The 24,207-nt window shown below is 31.0% G+C and overlaps 2 protein-coding genes and 1 pseudogene across 2 annotated transcripts; 2 read left to right on the top strand and 1 right to left on the bottom strand.

Moving 5' to 3' along the window:
- The first annotated feature begins 1,718 nt into the window (after positions 1-1,718).
- Positions 1,719-3,334, top strand: LOC137821242 (uncharacterized). Its single transcript, XM_068625742.1, has 5 exons — positions 1,719-1,927; positions 2,028-2,077; positions 2,207-2,291; positions 2,685-2,746; positions 2,867-3,334. Exons 1-5 carry the CDS (start codon positions 1,867-1,869, stop codon positions 3,059-3,061), a joined length of 453 nt encoding a protein of 150 aa, XP_068481843.1. The 5' UTR covers positions 1,719-1,866; the 3' UTR covers positions 3,062-3,334.
- A 13,430-nt stretch (positions 3,335-16,764) lies between these two features.
- On the top strand, positions 16,765-20,212 carry LOC137822773 (probable protein phosphatase 2C 27; annotated as a pseudogene).
- A 509-nt stretch (positions 20,213-20,721) lies between these two features.
- Positions 20,722-23,502, bottom strand: LOC137822772 (putative glycerol-3-phosphate transporter 5). Its single transcript, XM_068627768.1, has 2 exons — positions 22,009-23,502; positions 20,722-21,454 (listed from the first exon to the last, which is right to left on the bottom strand). Exons 1-2 carry the CDS (start codon positions 22,970-22,972, stop codon positions 20,940-20,942), a joined length of 1,479 nt encoding a protein of 492 aa, XP_068483869.1. The 5' UTR covers positions 22,973-23,502; the 3' UTR covers positions 20,722-20,939.
- Between the last annotated feature and the right edge of the window lie 705 nt (positions 23,503-24,207).

Below are 24,207 nucleotides of genomic sequence, written 5' to 3'. Positions count from 1 at the left end.
ATTTTCAAGCAGTAGGAACAACAGAATATCGAAAAAGAAACCACCTGATTACCCATAAAGACAAATATTAAATAGACATAACCACTTGATAATTGTTATATTTAAACAACAAAAGAATGTCGATTATGTAACTACCCACTTCAAAATACTCAAATTTAGATATATTCTGATTATTTTAGATACTAAAGTTGAATCCAATAGTATATTATTCAACAATATCTCTTAAGATATTAAATATTGTGCTTAGAATGAAAATCAGTTAAGGTGTTGCAACTGTAACAGGATATATATCTTTTATTGTTTAACCTCATTCATAGAAGTTCAAAAAACATATAAATATACATCAATACAAAGGAAGTAGCCCATCAGTTATTTTTAGTCACTATTATTATTATTATTCTAAATTTTTTACTTACTTAAACGTTAAAACAATTTTTAAGTAAAACTTTATATTTCACTAGATATCACCATAAAAAAATCTCTAACCTCAAAAATAAGATTTCAACTTGTCACTTCTCTTATTCAATGTCATTATGCCTTCTTATATAAGAAGACTTAACACTTTATATTTTCTAAATTGTATTACTAATTTTAAGGAAAATCTCATTTTATTTTCAAAAAAGTCTAATTGGTATAGGGAGGAAAAAGTATTTAGGATTTACATAGTAAGATGACTAAAGTTAGAAAGTATAAATAGATTTAACCATTTTGATTCAAAGTTAGTTACTTTGTGGGGGTATTTTAATTCAAATTAATGGTAAGTTCAATTTTATTATATATATTTTTACAAATTTCATATTAAAAAAAAAGAGTAAATTCTATAAAAGTAAAACAGAAAAAATAGTGAAAAAAAATTATTACTTCTCAATTGGTGTTATCCAATGAAAAGGAATATGGACGTATAAACAAGACTAATAACATAAAAGCAATATTTTGCTATTTTGGTGATAAAATTGACATGATATCTAGATAGCAATAGGAATTGATAGCTATATATATAAGCACTTAATGTACAATATTTTTTTTATAACGTTACCAACTATGTTAATAATTGAACAGTGTTACCCTTTTCCTTATTATTATACCTAGCTAGTTAGAGCAAGTGAAAAACTGTCTTGTAGAGGAGACCTATTGTCTAAAAGGACGAAAGAAGTAAACATAGGGAAAAAAAAAACCCTTGGTCATGTCATGTATCACAAAAGTGAATCTGATCACAGACCAAAACGCAGGTATCAGGGAGGGTTGCTGACATGGAACCCTACATTCGTGAAGAACAAGGAAAAAGAATAGTAAAACAAGGAAACTATAACATTACATAGTGTTCATAAAACTCTTCACAAACCAAAACACTCCCAAAGTAAATGTTTTTTTTTTTTTTAATTTAGAGCCCATACACTCCATCTTTCCTTTTTGCTGTTCTTCACTAACTCAGTGTTGTGAATATTCTATTGATCAAACTAGCCCGTGTTTGTTAATATTAATTATTTTTCTGTCGTTGAAAATATTGTTAACACCTAGACTGCACTTAAATGATTGGGATATCGAATTATATATAATTTCCTCCGACAAGGGTAGAAGACAACAATACAAGGGAAAACAGTGTGTAGAAAAATAGCCCTCCCAGTTTGAGTTGATGAACTTCAACTAAAGTGTGGACCCCTAGCCCCTACTCATTCATAGATATATAAATATAAGCATCCATATCCATCACTCACAAGTCACAAGTTGCAATTCATGATTAAATTTAAGCTGTTCAATCTCATGAACTAATCCTCCTGCTTAATTTGAATAGAAAAAAAAAGACCTGCAATTTCCACCTCCATCTATACTTCCTAACTTCTGGTTCTTCCCTAGAGTTTTCTTCAAATGAAGCCTTCTTTTGTGATTTACCTTCTGCTTTTGTTTCTCTTTCTCACCGATGCTCGAGGTAATTTTAAGTACTATGGTTTCAGCAGAACTTCATTTAGACCTTCTGCTATGTGTGTGATATATCTACTGGATTTCTAATGTTTGCCTTTGTTGTTCAGGGATTCGCTTGGAGAAAGGGTCTTTTGCAGCTCAGCAACATAAACAACACGTTAGTTATCATTGCTTTGATGTTTTACCTACTTGTGTCTTTCTATATATCTCTCAAAACCTTCAGTTATAACTTAAACATTTTTCCAATGTTAATAAAAAGCAAAAACAAAATCTCTTCTGATTGCAGGATCAAGAAAGCAATTTGTTGAGAAGAATTAATAGTGCTGCCAAGAAGGAAGCTGCTCTCTGCGAAGATGAACAATATTGTGCAGGTACCCTAAAGAAGAGAGCCTCTAGAGTATCCAGAAAGCCAAAAAACTTACCCCGTATTCATGAAGATTATAGTGGACCAAGACATCATAGACCTAGACACCATTAATATTTTAGCCACAGAAATTCATTTTTCTTTGTTATTGTCTTATAATACCAGCATTCTTCTGAATCTTACCTACAGACCTTGTATTTCTTGCTTCGGATTCCACCCGTCCCCAAGAGGATATCTAATTTTGTTACAATTTAGAAAGAAAAATGAAAACAATTATTCTCGTCCTATTTTCTTGTTCTGAACTAAACCTTTACAGTGTATTTTGCATTAAGAAACATGCAAGGAAATTTAGTCCTAACATGACATCTACCACCACATTGCTGTTCTTATGTTGCTGCAGGAAAAATAAAGTTTAGGAAACTTGGTACTTCATCAACTTCCTCAATCCGAGATATTTCAAAGGTTGGATTATATATACATAAGAATGGATACATGTTTGGTAGTTAAAATGTGAACTCAAAAGAAACCTTGGAATTCTATCTTTTCCTATTTATGATTTATATACATTTCCTCCATGGACAGAATGTGAAGAATGAAGGGAATGAAGCTCAAGGCCCAGAAATTGACAACACTATAAATTATAAAGGAAATTGGGAAGGAAAGGAAATATTTGTAAATAAACAGCAGGAGGTTTCTCATGAGAACTATCTGGACCTTGTCGACATTGCTGGCATGGACTATTCTCCCGCTAAGAAGAACCCTCCCATACACAACTAACTCTTAGGATCATCAACAACAAAAATGGTGCTGCAGTGTTTTAGGTCTAAGAATGATTTGTAAATCTTGTTATTGTGTGTGTTTTAAGACCTTTGGTAGATAATTTTATGAGCGAGGGAGCATGAAATGAATGCATTGTTCCTTATCAGAGATGTAATGTAGGATAAATTACACTCTTTTCCAAAAGGATATTTAAATTACAGTCTTTTTTTTTTTAAATACAAGTTTCTCTTCTTTTTATGGATACAGGTAAGTTAATTGTATTTAAATTAATTATTTTAATGTAAGCAAACTTTTAAAGATTTTTTTTTTCTTGTTATGCTTGACATTAACTACTAAATTTAAATATTTACTATAAATTTTAAGGTTTTGGAAAATGAAATAAAGATTTTAATAAAATTTTAAAGCTAAAAATAAATTAAAGTATTTGAAAAATTTAAAGTTTTCAATCTCCTACTAAAAAACAAATTTTAGTGACAATAACTATTGAAAATGATCAATCCATCACAAACTTCGATGGATTTTATGATGTAATTGTAAAGTTTGGTCCGAGTGTTGATTAGAAAATAATTATGAAGAATTTGGTAATAAATTAGTGACAACTAGTCCACCACATTTTGGCATCACAAATTGAATAAAAAAATAGCAATGTTCTTTTGTTATTGTTCTCAATGGTTCAAGGTTGGTCGGATCCTGAATGAGCTCCTAGCGGTCTCCCTTAGACTCTAGTTATTCAAGCTTCAGAGAACTAGGGACTCCTCCTGTGATGACAATCCGACGCTCAAGTCAATAAGAACACAAAATACTATTTATATAGTGCAAAGATGCGAGTTGAGGGTACCGACCTCAAGCGGGCGAGAACACACACATTAGTGACGATTATAAAAAAATGTTATCACAAAATTTGTCACATAAAAATAAATAAATAATGTGTCCATGAACTTTTGATTTAAGCAATTGAAAATTTCCAATGGTTAAAACTTCTTGTGCATTTGCTTAGAACCATAGTAAGGTCACTTTAAGTGGCATACCTCAAGAAGGCATATTGTTTATGCTTCAATCAACTTTAAATGTGTTGGGCCTATCGTGTCACCCGCTATCGGGCCGCTATCGGACCACCCATAATATATAGTCCCACACACGAGTTGGTAGTCTCGGCGTGATGGAGTGTGTTGGAGATCTCACATCGACTAGAGATTAAAGCCTTTCATTGTATATAAGTGGGTGCAAATCTCATCCCATGAGCTGGTTTTATGGGGTTGAGTTAGGCTTAAAGTCCACTTCGTAATAAAATGATCTCATCAAAATCAAAGCAACAACACTCGAACATAAATCGTGCTCATTTTATATCAACTTCAAATAAAGACACTTATATGATCATTTTCTTGTGTTTAAGAAAGATGTGTAATTCTATTTTTTCTCTTAACCAAATCGCTCAAACTAACCTAGAATTTACATGTAAGTGAGAACATATCCATGATTTCACTTAAGTAATATCAGTCAAAGCGAAAAATAAGGGATGCATAAGTGATGAGATTTTTAAAAGTTCAATTGCATATTAATCATTGTAGGAACAACTATGGTAGAGTCTTAAACTCATTTCACAAACAATAGACTTAGTATTTTTATATTGTAAAGTCAGACTACGTTCAATTCTTAATCAACTTGATGAAGTTCCACTAGGTAGATTGTGAGCACATTTTTACTCAGTTAGAAAATTTAATCTTAGTTTTTTTTGGACTGTAATTGAGAATAGATATAATGTTTTAATTGTAAATTATTTAATTGGGTTTAATTGGACCTTAATTGATATTATTGATTAAATTCATATTTTTAAACCCATCAACTCACTTGTCTTACTTTGATGACATCTTGAACTGAATGTGATTGTTTCCTGTTATTACAATGGTTTTGGAAAGTTAGGCGAGCTTGATAAAGGAATAACAATACTTTGAAGAGTGAAAAGCTAAGCTGATATACGCAGTAAACCATCTAGCTTGTTCAAGGCTTGTTGGACTATTTTATTTGGATTCTTCTGCTAAAGACCAACACTAGCAAATTGGGATGCCTCTGAGCCTGATTTATCAAAGTCCAAATTGCTTATCTAAGATAGAAATGGAAACAAAATTCTAAAAAATAAAAAATTGGAGAATAAAATGTAAAGAATCCCATAAACAAAATCTACTAAAGTTGGAAAAAGGGCAACAAGATCTGAGAAAAAGAATTGGAAAACAAAATCTCTAAAATCACTTTCTATCTATTTTTAATGAATTTTACAAAATTGGCTCAATAGTTCAAACTGATCAAACACAATGTGTTTAACATGATTAGCCTTTAGTATTCAATTCTTCATTAACATTTGCTTACTTTCGTGTTAGTTTGGTTGCATTAATGTTCCAATTGTTCTCATTTTGCCTTTATAGTTTTATTTCATTTATGCACTACTCTTTCATTCCAATTTCACTTTACATACTAGTTACTAGTTTCCAATTATTTCAAATCTTTTGGTTATAAGTTTACCTTTCCAATTGTGTTGTTTACAATTTCAACTACTCTACTACATTCTTTAATTTCTTTTGTTGTTAGTGTTGTTGTTTTGATAATATTGTTCATTGCTTCCAACTTTATGCAAGAAAAATCCATAAACTCCATAAGATATATCCCTAAATTATTTAGTTGGTTTAGGGTTTAGGGTTTGATAAAAAGCTTTTTAAGGAGATCCACAACAAGGATGATTGTCATATGATGGACATCCTCTAGTGCAAATGTTATCAAATGTTAAGGACAAGGCAATTAAGATCAAAATTTTGTAGGATCAAGTGAAAGAACTGAAACATGTGTCTCGTAATAGTGTCTGAACATATTTTTTCGAAAGTTATATTGGTGTACTTTTAAACACATGTGAACTTTGATCCTTTGAAAATGAATGTGTTTTTTTTCTTATCATAAGTTTGTGTATTGTTTAATTGTTTAGTTATTTTATTAGTAATTATGGGATTAAATTAAATTATTAAAACAATTTTAATTTTAAATATTATAATATATATTCAAATTACAAATTTACAACTAATACGTATTATATTTCATTATTTATTATGATAATTAGAATAATGGTCATTAATAATGGCATTTACATGTACTTTTTGACGAAATTGTTGTCCATTAAATAATTACGACATTTTTAACTAACATAAATTACACGCTTAAAAATGTCATTTTATACCAGGTGTTAAATGATGGATGCTACGGTGATTCGCATTAGACTATCATATTATATTGTGGTGGTCAGATCTATGGTAGTATGTGGAACTGCCACACGCATATATAACGAAGTTTGTAAATGACATTATATACAAGAATAATTGTCACTGCATACACAAATTTTTATATTGTTTTTCTTATTCAATATTTACAATTTTATTATAGAGTTTGTTTTTTCATGTATATTTGCAACAAATGTACAAATAAAAATTGAAAATAGATAAATAATTGAAATATAAAATATTGTTTGTACTACTCGGAGGCTGAGCACCCATATACACGTAAGCACTCGATTAGTCGGCCTCTTGGCCATCCCATACCATATTCCATAAATTAGTTACCAACATCACTAAACAATCATTGCGTGATAATTATACAAAAATTATGATCAACGGACAATTAACTTCATTGGGCCATATCCGTCAATTCGTACACCTTGAGGCCCAAAATTGTCGTTATAAATAGATAACTCTCTCTAAGAAGGAAGGTAAGAAAATTCGTATCGTGAACGTTTAGCACTCTAACCCTTGAAACTAACTTGAGCATCAAAGTGTCATCGTCGGTACCCCTACCGAGAAGATCGAAAGGACGACAAGGCGAAAAACTAAGAACAAGGCAGAAAACTGAGGATAAGGCAGCAAAGTAAGGAGAGTTTTGTCCTTATAAGAAAAGTCACATTAATTGTTCAACCTCTCAAATTCATCAATATATAGTACAATAGTCTTTGAACATTTTGATGTTATTGTAATATTTTCTTGCCATATCTTATTATTTACTATGAAACTTTAATATATTGATATAGATAATAATGTTTTTTTTTCTTTTATTATTGTACAATAACAAAGTTTCAATGATCAAATTATACATTATCAAATCAAATGCTGAAACTTATCAATTTAAAAAAAAAAAAACTTTGGAGTTAAGTTCTTATTATACTTAACATTTGAACATTTATGGTTTAACTAAACTATAGTTTAGACATGGTGATATTATTTTTGAGAAATTTGGTTTTTGAACTTACTGATATTTTGTTATTGGATTTGAATTTAATACTAGTTACTAATTTTTACCAAATCTCAAATGAATCAACTAAGCTAATTTGAAATACTTGTTAGTAAATACAACAAATTTGGTTCTATTTATGATATCTAGAAGAAATTTTTAGCAATCAATTTGTTTGGTGAATTGTTTCTAGTGGTAATATAGAATCCAAGCTTATGGTTATTGTGATAGTCCTATTTATAGATTATTTCGCCATTCGCATGTTTTATGTTGTAATAGTTCTATTAAGCTTTTGTTCACTACGACTACAATTAGAATATAAAATTATTGGAAAATAATTACTGGTGGCTTCCACAACATGCTAAGTCATATCCTATGAATTCTCCAAAGTTTTTGCACCTATATGGTAACTTAGAATAAGAAGTAAAGATTAGATAATTGTGAAAAAAATTGTGTAAGATTTCAAGGAAATTTATCTCAATGAGAAAGAGATAACCCTCTAAATTTAAACTTAATTCATGGTCAATATTGTACAACTTTAATTAAGTATAAATTGAGTTCAATCATTATGAATTTTAACTGGTAAAATCACACATAGAACTAAACCTGAGATCAATATCAATCTATCACAATTTGTATGCATTCCATTGTATGGAATTAAATAAGTTCAAAAACTTTCAACGTGCCCATGAACATTACATTTTGTCTAAACTTTGTTTCCAGCTATTCGTTTTTCTTTTTCTTTTTCCTACACATCTTAATTTGATATTATAAAATAATATACCATAATTCAATTATAAAATTTGATAGTTACCATTTCTTCATGTATACTTGGATTATAAAATATGTAATATTATTAAATATATATCATACTTGGATTATAAATTATAAAAATGGGTTTTAGACGGTGTTTAGTGAGACTTGGGAGCTTTAGATTACTTTTCATGATCTAAATCATAAATAGACCACTTATGGTGTTAAAGATTTTATTTGTACCGTCAGGACTAAACGTATCCTGTGTGTGTCAAATTCTGGTACCAATCCATTGATTCATTTAGGTGTACTTATTAAAGTATGTATTAACATTTATTAAACTTCACGAAAATTAGGTAATCTGGGTGTGTTAATAGCGACACTCCAACAATGAATGATTCATCAGATATTATAAATAGACACTACAACCAAGATAAATGTATGTCATTATTACAACTTTTATTGTACCTAAATACTAAGCACTTGCTTGAACATTAGAGAAACTTTTGCAGGTGCTATACAGACTGAGAGTCGAAATCCAAGCAATCGAATAAAGGACGACGAGAGAGACTAAAGGATGAGATACAATTGTTCAACCGGTGGATACTATTGTCTCAACCCCTTTTACAACAACAATATTTATCTAAAATTATTTTATATTTGAATCATACAATCAACCAGAATTAGAAAATCATTACATAGAAATTAAATTTAGAACCAAAAAAATAATTCGTTTCTATATTAACTAAATTAGATACTATTTTAGAGACTAAAAAAATTATTAATATCTAACTTAATATCTATTATTGATAAATAGTTTTTAAATTATTATTTAATTAGTTAACAACTATTTAGATTCTAAAGTTGGTAACTAATTAGATATCAATTTAAAAATTATTTATTAATAAGAGTAAGTAATCTAATTTTTAAAATAATATTTAATTTAGTTAATATAGTAATTCATTATTTTTTATTGTTAAAATTGATTTATATTTAATAATTTTTGTTAAGTGAATATTTAGGTTTAATTAGGATTATTTTGAAGAGGAGTTGATGAAAGGAATTGATGGTGAAATTATGTGTTATCTGGCGGTAGGTCCTTGAAAGGAAAGGAATTTGTAGAAGGGTCCCATAAGTGGCATCCCTATGTTTGTAGGTAACCCATTTCAATTTGACCTACCTATGATTGATTGCTCATTCTTGCACGAGGGTTCACATGTTATGTTTTTTCTTATACACACTGTTGTTCCCCGTTTTGGAGCTATCAAAATTGGGTGGAGAAGGATAAGGAGAAGGGTAAACACATTTAGAATTCCTTCAACAAATCTTTCACACCCATCACCCAACTGTCATAATAACTGGTGCCATCAAATTCACTATCTGCCCCTTCTGTGCTCATTCTTTCTAATTTAAACTAAAAAAAATAGTATCTTTGTAATTTTGGTTGGTTTCACAGTTATCTACAACAATATTACTTACTTATGTACTGAGTAAAATTATTACATTTTTATAATATAACGTAATTGTGAGCTTGTATTTTAAATAATCATTATTTTCAAAGAAAAAAAAACAACTATTTTTCTTTCAAAAAAACTTTTAAAAACTCTAAATTCATTCAAACATATCTAAAGCTATGTACAAGGACTGATGTAGGGTATGTGTAGCCTATGACTTAAAAGAATTACTAGTTAAATGAAACTTAAATGTGCCTGAATTACGTGTAAATTCTAAATCTAGAATTCTTGAGGAGTTGTCCAAAATCTAAACTAAAATAAGGAGGTACATTTAAAATTCAAAAATAGGATAAAAGAATATTTTTATGTTCTTGCTTGATTTTTTTGGGAACATGCTTCCCATGCTTGAATCGTCATTTTCTTGCTTCCTAAAGAACGTGTCTTCCTTGCCTCCTTTGCACTCCTTAGCCCAGAATTTGAATCCATAATTGGGCTTGGAGGTGTGGCCCAAACCATCAACATGGTGTGTCCATAAAAGAAAATCGCAGGCTATTTCTTCCTGCACTCTAACAAATATCTTCCTGCACCACATCATTTTTTAAAAACACTGTTTTATCCTTTTTAAAAATAACTTTTGGATTTCTTTTTCCGGAATATTTTTGGAACACATTTTATTAATTATGGATTTACGAATCCAGAAATCAAAAAAATATGTCCTGGAAAGAATATTCTGGAATGTTTTTTTGTCTTCTAGATTTTCTATTTTGAAAATACCTTTGCTTATGGAATTTTTTTTCTGGAAACACTTTTTGCCTATGGAATCCCTATTCTGGAATAATTCAAAACCGTGAAAGGGTAATTTTGATATTTCAAAAAAATAGGGGTGCAGGAAGAAGCTCCCAAAATCTTAAAGAATTATAACTACAAGCTCATCCTAATTAAAAGGGAAAATAGAAAGAAAAATAATCTAAAGCAACACAAAACAAAGAAAATATGGTGTTGACCAAGGTCTTGACTTTGTGGTATGCTTATGGTTACCCTCGTGAAAGATACCAGTCCTTGGTATTCTATTATGGACCCGCTCATGTACTCATCCTCCTCACCAAGTTGGAGAAAATTCACTATAAATTGACAACACTTGTTTTGAAAAAAAGTTAGATCACTCACATGAAAAGAGTTAGATTTAGTTTTTCTATATGTAACTAATGAATATAATTTTATTTATATTTAATTGTTTTAATAGTAGATTTTTTAATTGTAATCTTGGATAAATTCACGGTTTTAATTGAAATTTTTCTAATTGGACTTATTTGGGCCTTAATTGTTATTTTTGTTAATTTTGTGTTTTTAATCCAAATTGCTTCTTTAAATGAAATCTGAGATAAAGAATTAGATAATTAAATTTGCAGATATTTCAAAAAAAAATAAAATTGAAAGCAAATCTTCTGCAATATCTCTCACAGTAGTGCTAAAATTAATTTCAATCAGTATGTAAATTTGAAGAAAAATTGGAAACAATATATCTAGAAGAGAAACAACAATAAAATTTGAGACTGATTAGGAATGAAGATATCTTCTTAATAATTTGAATTAGGAAAGGAAACATATGATAATTGTAAAAGAATATCATGAGGCAGATTTTGAATCAAATTTTGTACAAGGAAAATAAGATTATAAAAGAGACTTCAGAAGAAGAATGGAGGAGCATCATATGCAACACACTCTAACCTAGTTTTATTTTCTTTTTTGTATTTTTCTTGTTTTTGCCTCCGCATGGAAGGCTAAAACCCTTTGGGTCGATTCATTTGTAATTCCCTATTGAGGTATGAGGTTCTAGTCAATAAAGTTTCATTTTTCAATTCTATATAGCAATTGTTTTAATCTTCTAATCTCCTAGAAATATGGTTTTTTGAGTTGTTGTACTTGAACGCATGATTAAGAGTTTACCTTGTCTTAAATTTTGGTTTCTTAGTTAGTTCGCATTGTTCTGATTAATTTCTTGGGCACATAATTTAAGAGAGAGGAAAAAAACATCCCACGAGTACACGCATGGATACAAGTGGATATTGACACTAATGGAGAATACACTTTTTATGACGATTAAAATAAGTCTTTCTATGTCGATTTTAGACCCATCATAGATACATGCGACATAGAAAGTCTATACTTTTTATAACGATTGTATAACTGTCATAGAAAATTTGCTTCCTATGTCGGGTATAAAAAAGCCATCATAGAATGTGTTTTTTATCACAAATAATATTTTAACCATCATAGAATGTGTTACTTTCTCTGACAAATAATTTTTTAACCGTCATAGAATGTGTTACTTTCTATGATGGTTAAAGACAAATAAGTAAAAGTGTCACCATAAATGAAAACATCTAAAAATCAACTCACACCAATGAAGTCCTGTTTCTCCCCATTGCTGAAGGAAGTGTTGGATGAAGCACACGAACAACCACCTCCTGGGTTGGTGCCAATCCCATTATCACTATGTCTTGAGGATATGGACCATGCACAATGGAGAAGACGAGGGATTTTGGAATTGGAGGTGTATTTGAAGCAGTTAGAGTTGTTGCAGGATCAGATCAAGGCTAGATTGGAGGAATTGCGATCTAGATGAAGATGATGTATAAACTAAAACATCTCCCAGATGTGCAGAAACAACTTGTGCTTTATCCAACACCAACAACTTCAATGAACAGTAATAGCTATAACAATTCTGTAATGTTTTTTATGTATCCAAAATGGTCCAATCTGATGTGTCTTTTACTTGACAATCCATATAACCCCTTTTCTATGCCACATAAGCACCACTTGACATCGTTTGGTGCGATTTAACATAAATGATCATTTTGGATACATTTTAAAAAACATAGGGACCAAATTGATATTTTTAAAAAAACCACTATACTAAATTGAATATTGCTCCTAAATGTAGGGACAAATAAGGTAATTATATCTTATTTTTATTGTTATTGCTAATTTTTCTTGTTTGAAAATAGATTTTGAACACTGATTTACTAATTTCACTATTGGATTCGTTGGGAGACGACTTAAGGTCATCTAACTACAATTATATTATCATCTTTTTGGCGTTTGACACACTATCATTGCATTAGATGGACTATGTTGGAATCACTTTAAGTTGACTGCTAAACGAAAACTATGAATCACAAAATTTTTGGACATGTTTTGTCATATATAATAAAAAGAAATGTTCTCGTAAGGTTTCTAGAGTCTTAGCTATCCCAAAAGGGCTCATTAGTCCTCCTTCATGAGCATCTCTAATAAAGGATTGTCTAAAAGACCCTTAGGAGACTAAGTCTTTTTTTTTAAAAAAAAAAGAATTATCTTATAGGAAGAAATAATTGTGTACTCTTTTTTAGCACTCTGGAAAAATGGTAGAAAAATTAAGATAATCCAAGTACAATTCCATGATTTGATTAAAACACATGAATTTAGTTTCTAAATGGTTTAGTAATATGTATCTCCTCGATAGACCATCAACCATAATATTCGTCTTGCCTTGCTTATGTTTGATAACATAAGGAAATTATTCTATAAACTCTATTCATTTAACATATCTCTTGTTAATTTTGTTTTGTCCTTTCAAATATTTGAGAGATTCATAATCATTATTGATCACACATTCTTTAGGATTACTACCTTCAATTTCTCATTAAATGCTATGGGGTGACTCTCTTGAAGAACAACTTCAATGCCAACATTAGAGGCACCAAATTTAATCTTAAATAACTTAGAAAGGTAAGGTAATGTTAAAATGGATGCATTAGTAAACTTTTGTTGAAGTTTTTCAAAATCTTTGATTTGTGCATGACCCTATTTGAACAATATATCTTTCTTTACTAACTCATTTAAAGGTGCAACAATAGTACTAAAATCTTTGATGATACAATTGTAGAAACTTCTCAATTTATGAAAGCTTTTCACCCACTTAAAAAGTAGAAGTAAACTACTTTCTTATTACTACCATGCCTTCACAATCCACATAAACAGTCTTAAAACATATAAAAAGTCTTAGGAAGACTACATGGTTTATAGTAAAGACACATTTTTATTTGTTTGCAAACAAAACACACATACTCTACAAAATTAACATTATTTGTCATAATAAAATTGAGGAAGATTTTTAAGGCATCGACAAATATTCACATGATACAAACAATGTCTTAATATAGATTTATGCATAAGACACTGGTGGTTTAATCATAACAAATAATATCATATTTTAATGTGTTTAAATATTTTAATTAGTGTGAAATAAGTATTCACATTAAACTCAAGCTTAGAATGCTAAGCAGATTTGTTGAAGTCTAAGAACCAATAAATTTAAAACACTAGACACTCAAGTATATGAGAAGTAGATACTAACAAGTTGCAATCGAAGATTTGAAGATGCAAAACACAAATAACAGCAAAACATGTTGTAGTTGAAGACTTAGAAGATGTAGAGACAACATGACGCAAATAACCTTCGATGTGGTACATGAATGTTCAACACAAGATGCATTACAAAATGAGAAACATCTAACAATATTTTTATGAAACCAAAAAATATTTTTCAAACTCTTTGAATTCTATAATTCAAAAGGTATTTTCAAACCAATAATACATATTTTAAATTCTAAAACTGGAGTATAATTTATGTACTAAAGAATCAAACAACGTGAAATATTAGGCGTTGGATTGAAAAATATTTAACAGGTTTAGGTTAATTTGACTGTAACATACTGTAAAGTATACAAACAAAAATGACTATGCCTAATGTCTCATTATTTTCTGAAAAATATCTAATGCTCAAATTAACCGTTAAAGCGTCAACGAAAACATGATGATACCATAATTGAAGCATTGCAAATTGCTTAAAAAAATACAATGCATCACTTTATAGCTGTTGCATAATATATTGCCAAAAGCTGAAACAAATATGAGTGATGGTTTAAAAACATAACCAAATTGCAACTTAACATACCAACACATTCAAACTGTTTGTAAATTCATTTCTTGCTGCTTTTATTAGAAATGAATTCAGAGAGCTCTTAATTTCAAACATTAGAAACAACTAAATATCTTTAAGCAACTTAATATTTCAAAACCTAATTTAAATTCATATTATTCTAAATAAAATTAGTGACTAATAGATAAACAAGATAAATGAAGGAAAAAAAATGTAATGACTATTAAGTTCCCCTGAGGATAATGTTAATGAGGAGTTTGAATTTGTGATAGAAAGTTTATAATAGTTTATCTCCCCACCCACCTAATTTGTAGTTGTGTTTAGTACACAAAAATATGTACAAAACGTGTTTCAATAATAGCTTCAAAAATATGTTGAAAACGTGTTTCAATATATAACTTTATTAATATTTTTCATTATTATGAAAGCCACGTGTGAATGCCTGGAATTATTGAAGTTCTTTGCTGGCTACCTTATGTGCCCGTTCACCTACCACCACTCTAAACAATTTTATTTTATTTTATTTTATTTATTTATTTACTTATCAATTAAGTCAATTCATTAATCTTAGAGTTTGTGTGTCATTCTTCATTTTTCTTCATAAGTTTTTTTACACATTTTTCTTCAAGTTAGAAACAGTTTTATTTTATAATATATAAGACGGGTTTTAATTAATGATTCCTTATTATTAATTAAATAAATAATTGCCGTTATGAATCCTCGTTAGTGAAAAAAATTATAATATCCAAATTCTTAAATAGTTATTACTTACCCTTTTATGAAAAGTCTCAACTACCGAAGAAAATTTCAATAAGATTAAACAACATTATTTCCTCATGTGATGCAAAGAATATAAAAAAAAAAAAAAACTTGTTCCACGTTCTTTTACTTTTTTGGCTTATCATGTTACTTCCTTATTGCTATATCTTTTTTCTAATTTTAATATTAAATACTAAATGAATATTTTTTCTTCAAAATCAATATGTGTTTCTTAATTATTTTAAGAATACTTAATTTTAACCAACATAATACGATATTTAGAAAATAAAAATAAAAATAAAATAATATTCAATTAACTAAACTAATTTTTTATATTGTTTAATTAAAAGCTTCTAATAACTGTAGGTTTTACATTTGTTCTTGTTTTGTTATTTTACGGAATAAAATATTATTATCTCACTTAAATATTTAAATTGCTATTTAACCACCATTCTAAATCACATAATATTTAAATTGCTATTTAACTACCATTCTAACTACCATAATATTTAAATATTCTTTCCTCTTATAATTACTGAATTTTGTATTCGGTGTCTAATATTTTTTTTCTTTTGAATATTTTTTATCCTGATAATATTTTTATTTTATTTTTGTCCTTAAAGTGCTACTAAGGCATGCTATTTAACTACCATTCTAAATCACAGTTGGACAAAAACAAAATAAAAAATTTAGCAAAGATAAAAAAGTAATTAAAAATTACTATAAAAAAAATTCTAGTAATTTATCAAAATGAAAGGATATTTAAGTTTTTCAAAAATATTTTTTATGCTATAAATATTCATGTAGTACACGTATATTTTACTAGAAAATGAATAGGGTATTATTATACCAATAATAAAAGTATACATTAAAATATAAAATTAGATATAATTATATTTTTAATTTAAAAATTATTAAATTAATTTTTTTATTATATTTTTTTATTGTTATTAAAATGTTCTATTGTGCTGAACATTAAACATTTACTATATATATATATATATTTATTAGTTATAATGGTAAAATAATAATTTTAAGAATCAGTAAACTTATTATAAATAAAGTTACATAATTGTGAGATAGACCAATGATATAAAATACTTTGATGGTGTAAAAGATTTTAGATGATCAATCAATTCATAAGAAATATTTTGATGTTACATTCCTTGTTTCTGCTATGTGTTGTTTAAAACAATTTTAATTGATGATTTATCATTTATTATTTAAATGATGATATCTTATTTATGTCAAATATCATTATTAAAGAAATAAAATATACTAATTTATTTTGAAAAGGTAGAGTAAATTAAGAATGGACAAAAATATAATAAAAAATATTAAAGCTTTATTTATTTATTTTGGTGAAAGTAAATGGAATGAATGATGATGGCATTGGGTACGTAGGCGTAGAGAAATATTTTGATAGGAAGATGCGTAATAAAAGCAGCAACCATGTAACTCCATTTTTAGGCACTCTTTCACAGAAATTTCTGGAGTTTTGCCTCAACCTTCTCTTTCTCCCTCTCATTCACACTCAACACTCATTTCACTTTCTTCTCCACTTTTAACATATCCTAACAATCTTCCTTCTCTGTTGCACCATGTGTGTGCAGGATGCAGAGAAAGATAAGGATAAAACCTCAACAAATTCATGGCCTTTGCATTGTCACCTTTTGCTCGCCTCCCACATGGACAAAACAAGATCTTTTTTCACAACTTCAACTAATGACACCACTCATATCACTGTTCAAAGTTCTATTCCTGTGAGTATATTGCTTTTCTATCTCAAACTTCTCCCTTCTGTCTTTTTCTTATGTGTGTGATAGCTTTGTGGAAACACTTTTAGTCTAGCTCAGTTGTGTTTTACATGGCATGAAAGTTGTTGTTAATCTCCTCTTACCGAAGTTCTTTTTTTTTCTTGCTGTCCTTTTTGGGAGACATGGATTTTCTGAATTTGACATCGGTTTGTATCACATGCCTTTCATCAATGATTTTAACGCTTTCTTGGTGGAAGAGAATCTCCTAGCAAATGAAACATGACTATGATACATGGTGTGTGTCTAATCTAGTAATATTTGTTTGGATGCGACAGAATTTGACAGTAAATGCAAGCTTTTTTTTTCCTTCTTTAACAACCATTTTTCCCCTTGGGATGGAGACTTGAGCAATGATCTGATCTCAGGGTTGTGTAATTTTGGATTTTCCTCTCACGTGATTTTGAAGGGCTTGAGGGTGTCAAATATTATAAGTGGTTATGACAGAAATTAGTTAGTTCAGTCGGCTTGGATTCATTGATTTTGATGCACTGTAGCTTAATTATTTGTGAAATCATTGATTGTGTTGCCGACTGAATCAGTTTGCATCGCTGGCTATTAAATTGTCTTCTTTTATTGTTGTGTTCCTTTTCCACTTGATTGTTGTCCACAGAATTTGTTAGTGTTTTCCGTGAGCATACCTTTTTTTGTGATGACTTGATATAACTTCAGGAATAAGCCCAAAAACAAAGCTATTTTGAGGCTCAATGTTTTATTGTGTTGTGTGTAAATTAGGAGTATTTCTCTTACTTTTCATTGCGTTCTTGAGTTTACTTAGCAGATTCAATTTCCTGAGTTATCCACTGTTTTTACTTCTATCATCTTGATTCCCTTTTTCTTCTGTGGTGCATGTAGCTAGAAAGCATTTATGAGGACGCGGTGATTGCAGACAAGAAACAGAATCAGATGAATTTGGCCCCGGCTCTTCGGTCTGGAGAGTGGTCTGACATAGGAGAACGCCCTTACATGGAGGACACTCACATATGCATTGGAGACTTGGCAAAGAAATTTAGTTATAATGCACTTTCTGGGGAAGCTGTTTCCTTTTATGGAGTAAACTATTTACACTATTATGCTAATTGCTCCTTCTCACGAATTTCAAATTAATGTTTCAATTCTTCTTAAACTATTTTTCTTTTTGTGATATTGCATGGATAATTTAAACATTCTTGATCCATCACACTATCTTGGCTAGCTAGCAAGCAAGTCTTGAGGGGTTCAATGCATCCATTGATGAATAAATTAAAATAAGAAAATCTCTTATAGATTATTAAATGGCAAAAACCATTATATGATGCTGGTAGATTTTTCTTTTCTTTCATTTAACTTGCATTTTCTACTAAATACTTAAAGTAGGTCACAAGATTCAGTATTGAGAAAGTCTTCATGTAGGATATTTAATGTTGAGATCTGATCTGATCTGACCTATTATTTATTGCATTGTCATCCCCTTCCCTCTCTTTCCCAGTTTTAGTTCTATAACCATTTTAAAATCTGACTTGACAAAATGTGGGAAAATAGTGATCTGAGAGGACTAATGTTTCATTTTGTGAAGGAAGATATGCAATCTTTCAGGGTTTGACGTGTGAAAGGAAAATGGTCCAATGTGCAGGTATTTGATGGACATGGAGGGAAGAGTGCAGCACAATTTGTACGTGATAATCTGCCAAGATTTATTGTTGAGGATGTTAACTTTCCTTTGGAGCTTGAGAAGGTGGTCAAAAGGTCATTTTTGGAGACTGATGCTGCATTTCTAAAGTCATCCTCTCAAGAGCCTTCACTTTCTTCTGGTACAACTGCTTTAACTGCAATTATATTTGGAAGGTGACCACTTGTCTCCACTGTTCTTTAGTTCTTAAGAACCATGGCATATATTTTCCCTCCCACATATCTAGTGACATTTTCATAGAACAAGTGTAGCTGCGAAAGTGGCACATTGACATTCAAATCAAAGGGGGTGCCTGATATCAACATCATCTCTTTTGATTTATACTTGTATGAATCTGTGCCTACTCTGCATCCCCCAATCCTGTTAAATATCACTTAGGAAGAAAGTGTTCACTTCTTTTCATTTTTTTCTATAATTTTTTGTTTTCTCCTCTCGGTCCATAAAATCACTACAAAATAAGGGTGATCCTTTATTGGCAACACATCAGACATTCAAAAGCAGAGCTACTTTTGCCCCACTAGATTTATGTATGATCCATCCAGTTTCATCAAAACATTTGTTATGGAATAGATCTATCTATGTGCCTCTTTTTGTCTCCTTATTTGTTGCTCATATACATAGCCCTTTTCATTGTTTTGTACAGGTCTTTACTTGTAGCTAATGTGGGAGACTGCCGAGCTGTCTTGTCCCGCCATGGAAGAGCCATAGAAATGTCTAAAGATCATAGGCCAAACTGTGTCAATGAAAAGACACGGGTTGAGTCCCTAGGTGGCTTCATTGACGATGGTTACCTGAATGGTCAGTTAGGAATTACTCGCGCTATTGGAGATTGGCACCTTGAAGGAATGAAGGAAACGAGTGAAAGAGGAGGACCACTGAGTGCTGAACCTGAACTTAAATTGATGACATTGACCAAAGAAGATGAATTCTTGATAATTGCTAGTGATGGAATATGGGATGTTTTTAGTAGCCAAAATGCTGTGGATTTTGCTAGGAGGAGGCTTCAAGAGCACAACGATGAGAAACTATGCTGCAAGGAAATAGTGCAGGAAGCAATCAAGAGAGAATCAACTGATAACTTGACAGTTGTGATGGTATGTTTTAACTCAGATCCTCCAACACCTGTGGCTGTGGAAAGAACACGAGTAAGAAGAAGCATATCTGTAGAAGGACTTCAGAATCTTAAATGCCTGCTAAAAGAATAAAGCATTTTTTGTATGCAAATAAATAGTTAAGCTGATTTTTTAGAGATGCCACTATGTACAGATATTCATCCACCACACAATTATCAGAAGATTGACCTAATCCTTGCCCTCTCAGATGAAGAAAGAACAAGGCGTGGAATAATATTGTAATAAGTTTACTTCATTACAATTTTTTTTTCCCAATATGTTTGGAGAAAAACAATGTAACATTGGATGATATGATTAAATGTAACATTCTACTTTTACGTTTCATCGGCTTAATGATTGACAACTGATTACGAGGGTCTAGCTTCTCATTTCAGATGTCCTTCACACGGATGTAAGCATAACAAGATAAAAAAAAAAGCTACATTTTCCTTAAATCTTTTGTATATACTGTTGCTCTTAGTGACTATTGATCAGGCATTAAATAAGAATAACGATTTTTACTTTGAAAGAAGGCAGTGGTAATTGATATTTGTTAAGAGAACCTCTCAAACAATATATGGTGAGGAGCTGAATGTTTCCAAACCTCTTGCCTCTTAACTTACTGCTGGTTCAAAATTAAATCAGATAAACCATTTATAAAGTGCTCTATTGTGAAACAACTTAATGGACAAATAAATCATCTATCGCTACATCAGCCAATTCCAAACATCCGATGAAGAGAATGTAGAAACAGAAAGTGTACCATCATACATGACACCAACTTCGAATGTTTAAAACCATAGTCAGGAATATCCACAAAAGGCAAAACTAAAGACTGCATGAACAACAAAATACCGAAAGGAAGTTGAATTATTTCACCTTAAACATTCTTACATATTTGCTTCTTCTTTTTTACAATCAGTGAATCAAGAATGAACATATAATACAAACATTGAATGAAGCCTTTCAGCAGTTTCTCAATCAATATAGCTAATTCCCGTGTAGTAAAAGGTACCATCAAAAGGGCCTGACTAAATAATCAAACGTCGGTATTTCTAAACTATTTAAAATCACTTTCCTGAAAGCTTCTCTCTTATCTCAGTTCTTGCAATACGAATCAAGAATAAACCAGCAAAGAAAATAGACAGAATGAGCATAAAAAAGACACTGTTCCATCCCCTAGTAGAAATATATCCAGCCAAAAGTGGTCCAAGGGCAGCCCCAACAGAACCGGTGCCATCTATTATTGCAGTAACGGTAGCCAGTGCTCGGGAATTCCGATCATTCACGCTTTGCGTACCAAGATCAGCAGCAACAGCGGTTGTGATGAGCGAATATGGACCATTCACCAAAAACCCCGAAAGAAACATTAAAATGATGTTCATCAACATGGAGAGGCTCCCAAAAATGCGATATAAAGCCAGTGTTGGCATTGATAGAAACAGGAACAGAATTGAAGTAATAGCACGTGCTTCAATCAAGTCAGAAATGAAACCAGCTGTGATTCCACCTAGGACTCCCCCCATGTCAAATATGGTAGATAGTAACCCAGCAGTTTTGTGTGACATATGCACACCCGCAACAGCTGCAATGAACACCAAATTTGCAATTAGGATCATGAAAGTGAGACGTTAGTTTGCACATAAAACTCGATTTTTTATAGGCAGAAATTCTGGATTAAACCAGAATTGTAGAACAACAAGCATAATACACAAACCTAAGCCCAAACATTCTCTCTCTCTCTCTCAAATACACAAAAATACAAAAACTTACAAACTATAGAAACTGTCATGACAAATATGATTGGTTCAGTTTAAATAATCACCTAATTTTGTCAGCTAGCTGAGAGAGCTTTAGAAAAATAAACAAGTATTTCTCTATATTTCATTTGTACGGAAATGCGGATAAAACACCATACAAAAATACCTGTCACTCAACTTCATAACTGCCTAAAGACACATCACATAACAGTTCTACCAAATAACCACTCCAATTTCCTAGTAGCAAACCCGGAGACAATTTATTAGGAAGATGGAAACACTAGAAACAAATATTTGGATATGACTAAAGTACTGATGCTAGATAAAAGCCAATCAATTCTATCTAATATCATATAGCTCTGTATAAAATAACAATTACCAGTGTGCTTTATGTAGTAGGGCAACCAATACAAAAAGGTATAAGCCACTAGCTTGGAGAAAAAGAGACAGAAAGCAAACGAAGCCACTCCTGGTAACTTCCATGCCTCCAAAAACCCAATTGCAGAAGAAGTATCTGAATTATCCGACTCAATAAGCTTAGTTTCCTCCGATTCCCCTTTCTTCAGATTCTCTACATTTTTTGTGTCAACACTCATTTCGATGTCCATTCCAGGATGCACAAATCCCATACTCTCAGGGCTCACAACAAGAAACAAAAACACCAAAATCGCCACCAAAATTATCAGGAGCCCAGGCACCACAAAGGACCAACCCCAGCCAAACTCCAAAACCCCTGAAGCCACCACTGAACCAATGATATTCCCCACCGAGGTATGCGAATTCCATACCCCCATTATCAAGCCTCTCTTCGATTCCCCTAGCCAATTCCCCACAACTGCAACCACACAAGGCCATCCAATTGACTGAAACACTCCACAAACAATCTGAACACCAACAAAAAACCCCAACGCATGAACATTTAACCAATAACCTAACCCAAAAAGTATGGTAAAAAAGCCACTACCCATCATCCCAAATACAAGAAACAACCTCAAATCAATCCTATCCCCAATGTGACCAGCCAAATACATGCCAACAGAGTAAGAAGTAAGGAATGCGAGATCAAGCTCGCCCAGCCTGTAAGTACCTTGGGTTCCATTGAAAGGGGGCCACCCTGTATCATAGGAACTCAAAATGGGAACTTGAGTTGCATTCGATGGCACTGTGGGTCCCAGAACACTCTTGACAATGCTAGGGGGCTTCCTAGAGGCATGGAAGGAAGCATATGCAAGGAATGTGATAACAAGAACACATATTTGGTGGAATAGTAGGGTTTTGTGAGGGGGTTTCAGGCCAGGAAAGAGTTTCAGAGCTGGAGTCTGGCTCAAACTCTCGGATTGCATTCTAATTCATAAGGATTCTTTTCTCCACAATGAATCTAATATAATCCAACGCAGCACAATTACGAAAACATCAAATATCTCTCCTTTTTCTTTCAAAACTGCATACGATAATATAATCTATGATCTGAAGAATGTAAAAGATGGATCCGAGATTGGAGACTGGAATTGAAGGCCGAATGATCAAAAGGGGTTACTGTATCATCCGTTACAAAGAGTCGGTTGTTGGCGTGAAATCTTAATGGTGGTAGTTTTTGAGAGGGCGAAAAGTAAGTTTTAGCAGTGGCTAAAAGCCAGGGAAGGTGGTTTTGGTGGGAAGGAAGGTGTCAAAAGTGGAGTGAAAAAGTAGTGACATAAGAAAACAGATAACAGATTCAGGGAACGTGTAAACCTTGGAGTTGCAGAAGGATGCCAGAAGGTAGAAACTGGTAAGATATTGAATCCGAGAATTGCGAGTCAAATATGTGTTCCTCGTATTTGTGTCTGGATCAGACCGTAACTTCTCCAAAATGCCCCTTGAAACTTCAACTTTCTATCTCAAAATATCTTATTCCTTAAGTTAACTGTTATTAAGAGGATTTTTATCACATTAACTACAATGTAAACAAATGTAATAGATTCGGAAAACATTGATTCATAAACTATTGTATTCATGCATGATGAATTATCAGAGTAACTTAATATCCAAATTGAACATTTATTGGTGTAGTTATACAATTTAATAAAAAAATGAAATCAAACTTATTTAGAACTAAATCAAAATATTATCCAAATTAATTCTTTAATATTTATCAATCAATTGTCTGAATAAACTTAAATTGTAATGTATAATATTTTTTAAGGTATGATTTAATTGAAGAGCTTAGTATTTTTACTCAGAATATGAGGCTAAGGAATGAATATAAAATGTACAGTCTTTACTCAGACTATTTACAAACTCGACCCACTCATCCACCAATAACAATTCTAATCTGTTCCTAAAATATTCTAAATAATTAGTACATGATCGCGATTTTGAATACATTATTAGGATTTTAGATGTTCGAAATGGATTTTGCTCCCAATAGAAAAGTTGTAGAGCTTTCTCTCTTAACTTTCAAGGGACATTATTTTAGCATCTCAACATATAGCTAGGATAAGATATATGTCAGCATCTCAACATATAGAGTGTTAATTGAAAAATAAAATATCAAATAACTAGAATTTACACTTAAAATCAATAAGACTCGTTAAAATAA

The sequence above is a fragment of the Phaseolus vulgaris genome, chromosome 9, assembly GCF_000499845.2.
Source record: "Phaseolus vulgaris cultivar G19833 chromosome 9, P. vulgaris v2.0, whole genome shotgun sequence".
Lineage (NCBI taxonomy): Eukaryota > Viridiplantae > Streptophyta > Magnoliopsida > Fabales > Fabaceae > Phaseolus > Phaseolus vulgaris.
This window is presented reverse-complemented; position numbering and strand designations above follow the sequence as displayed.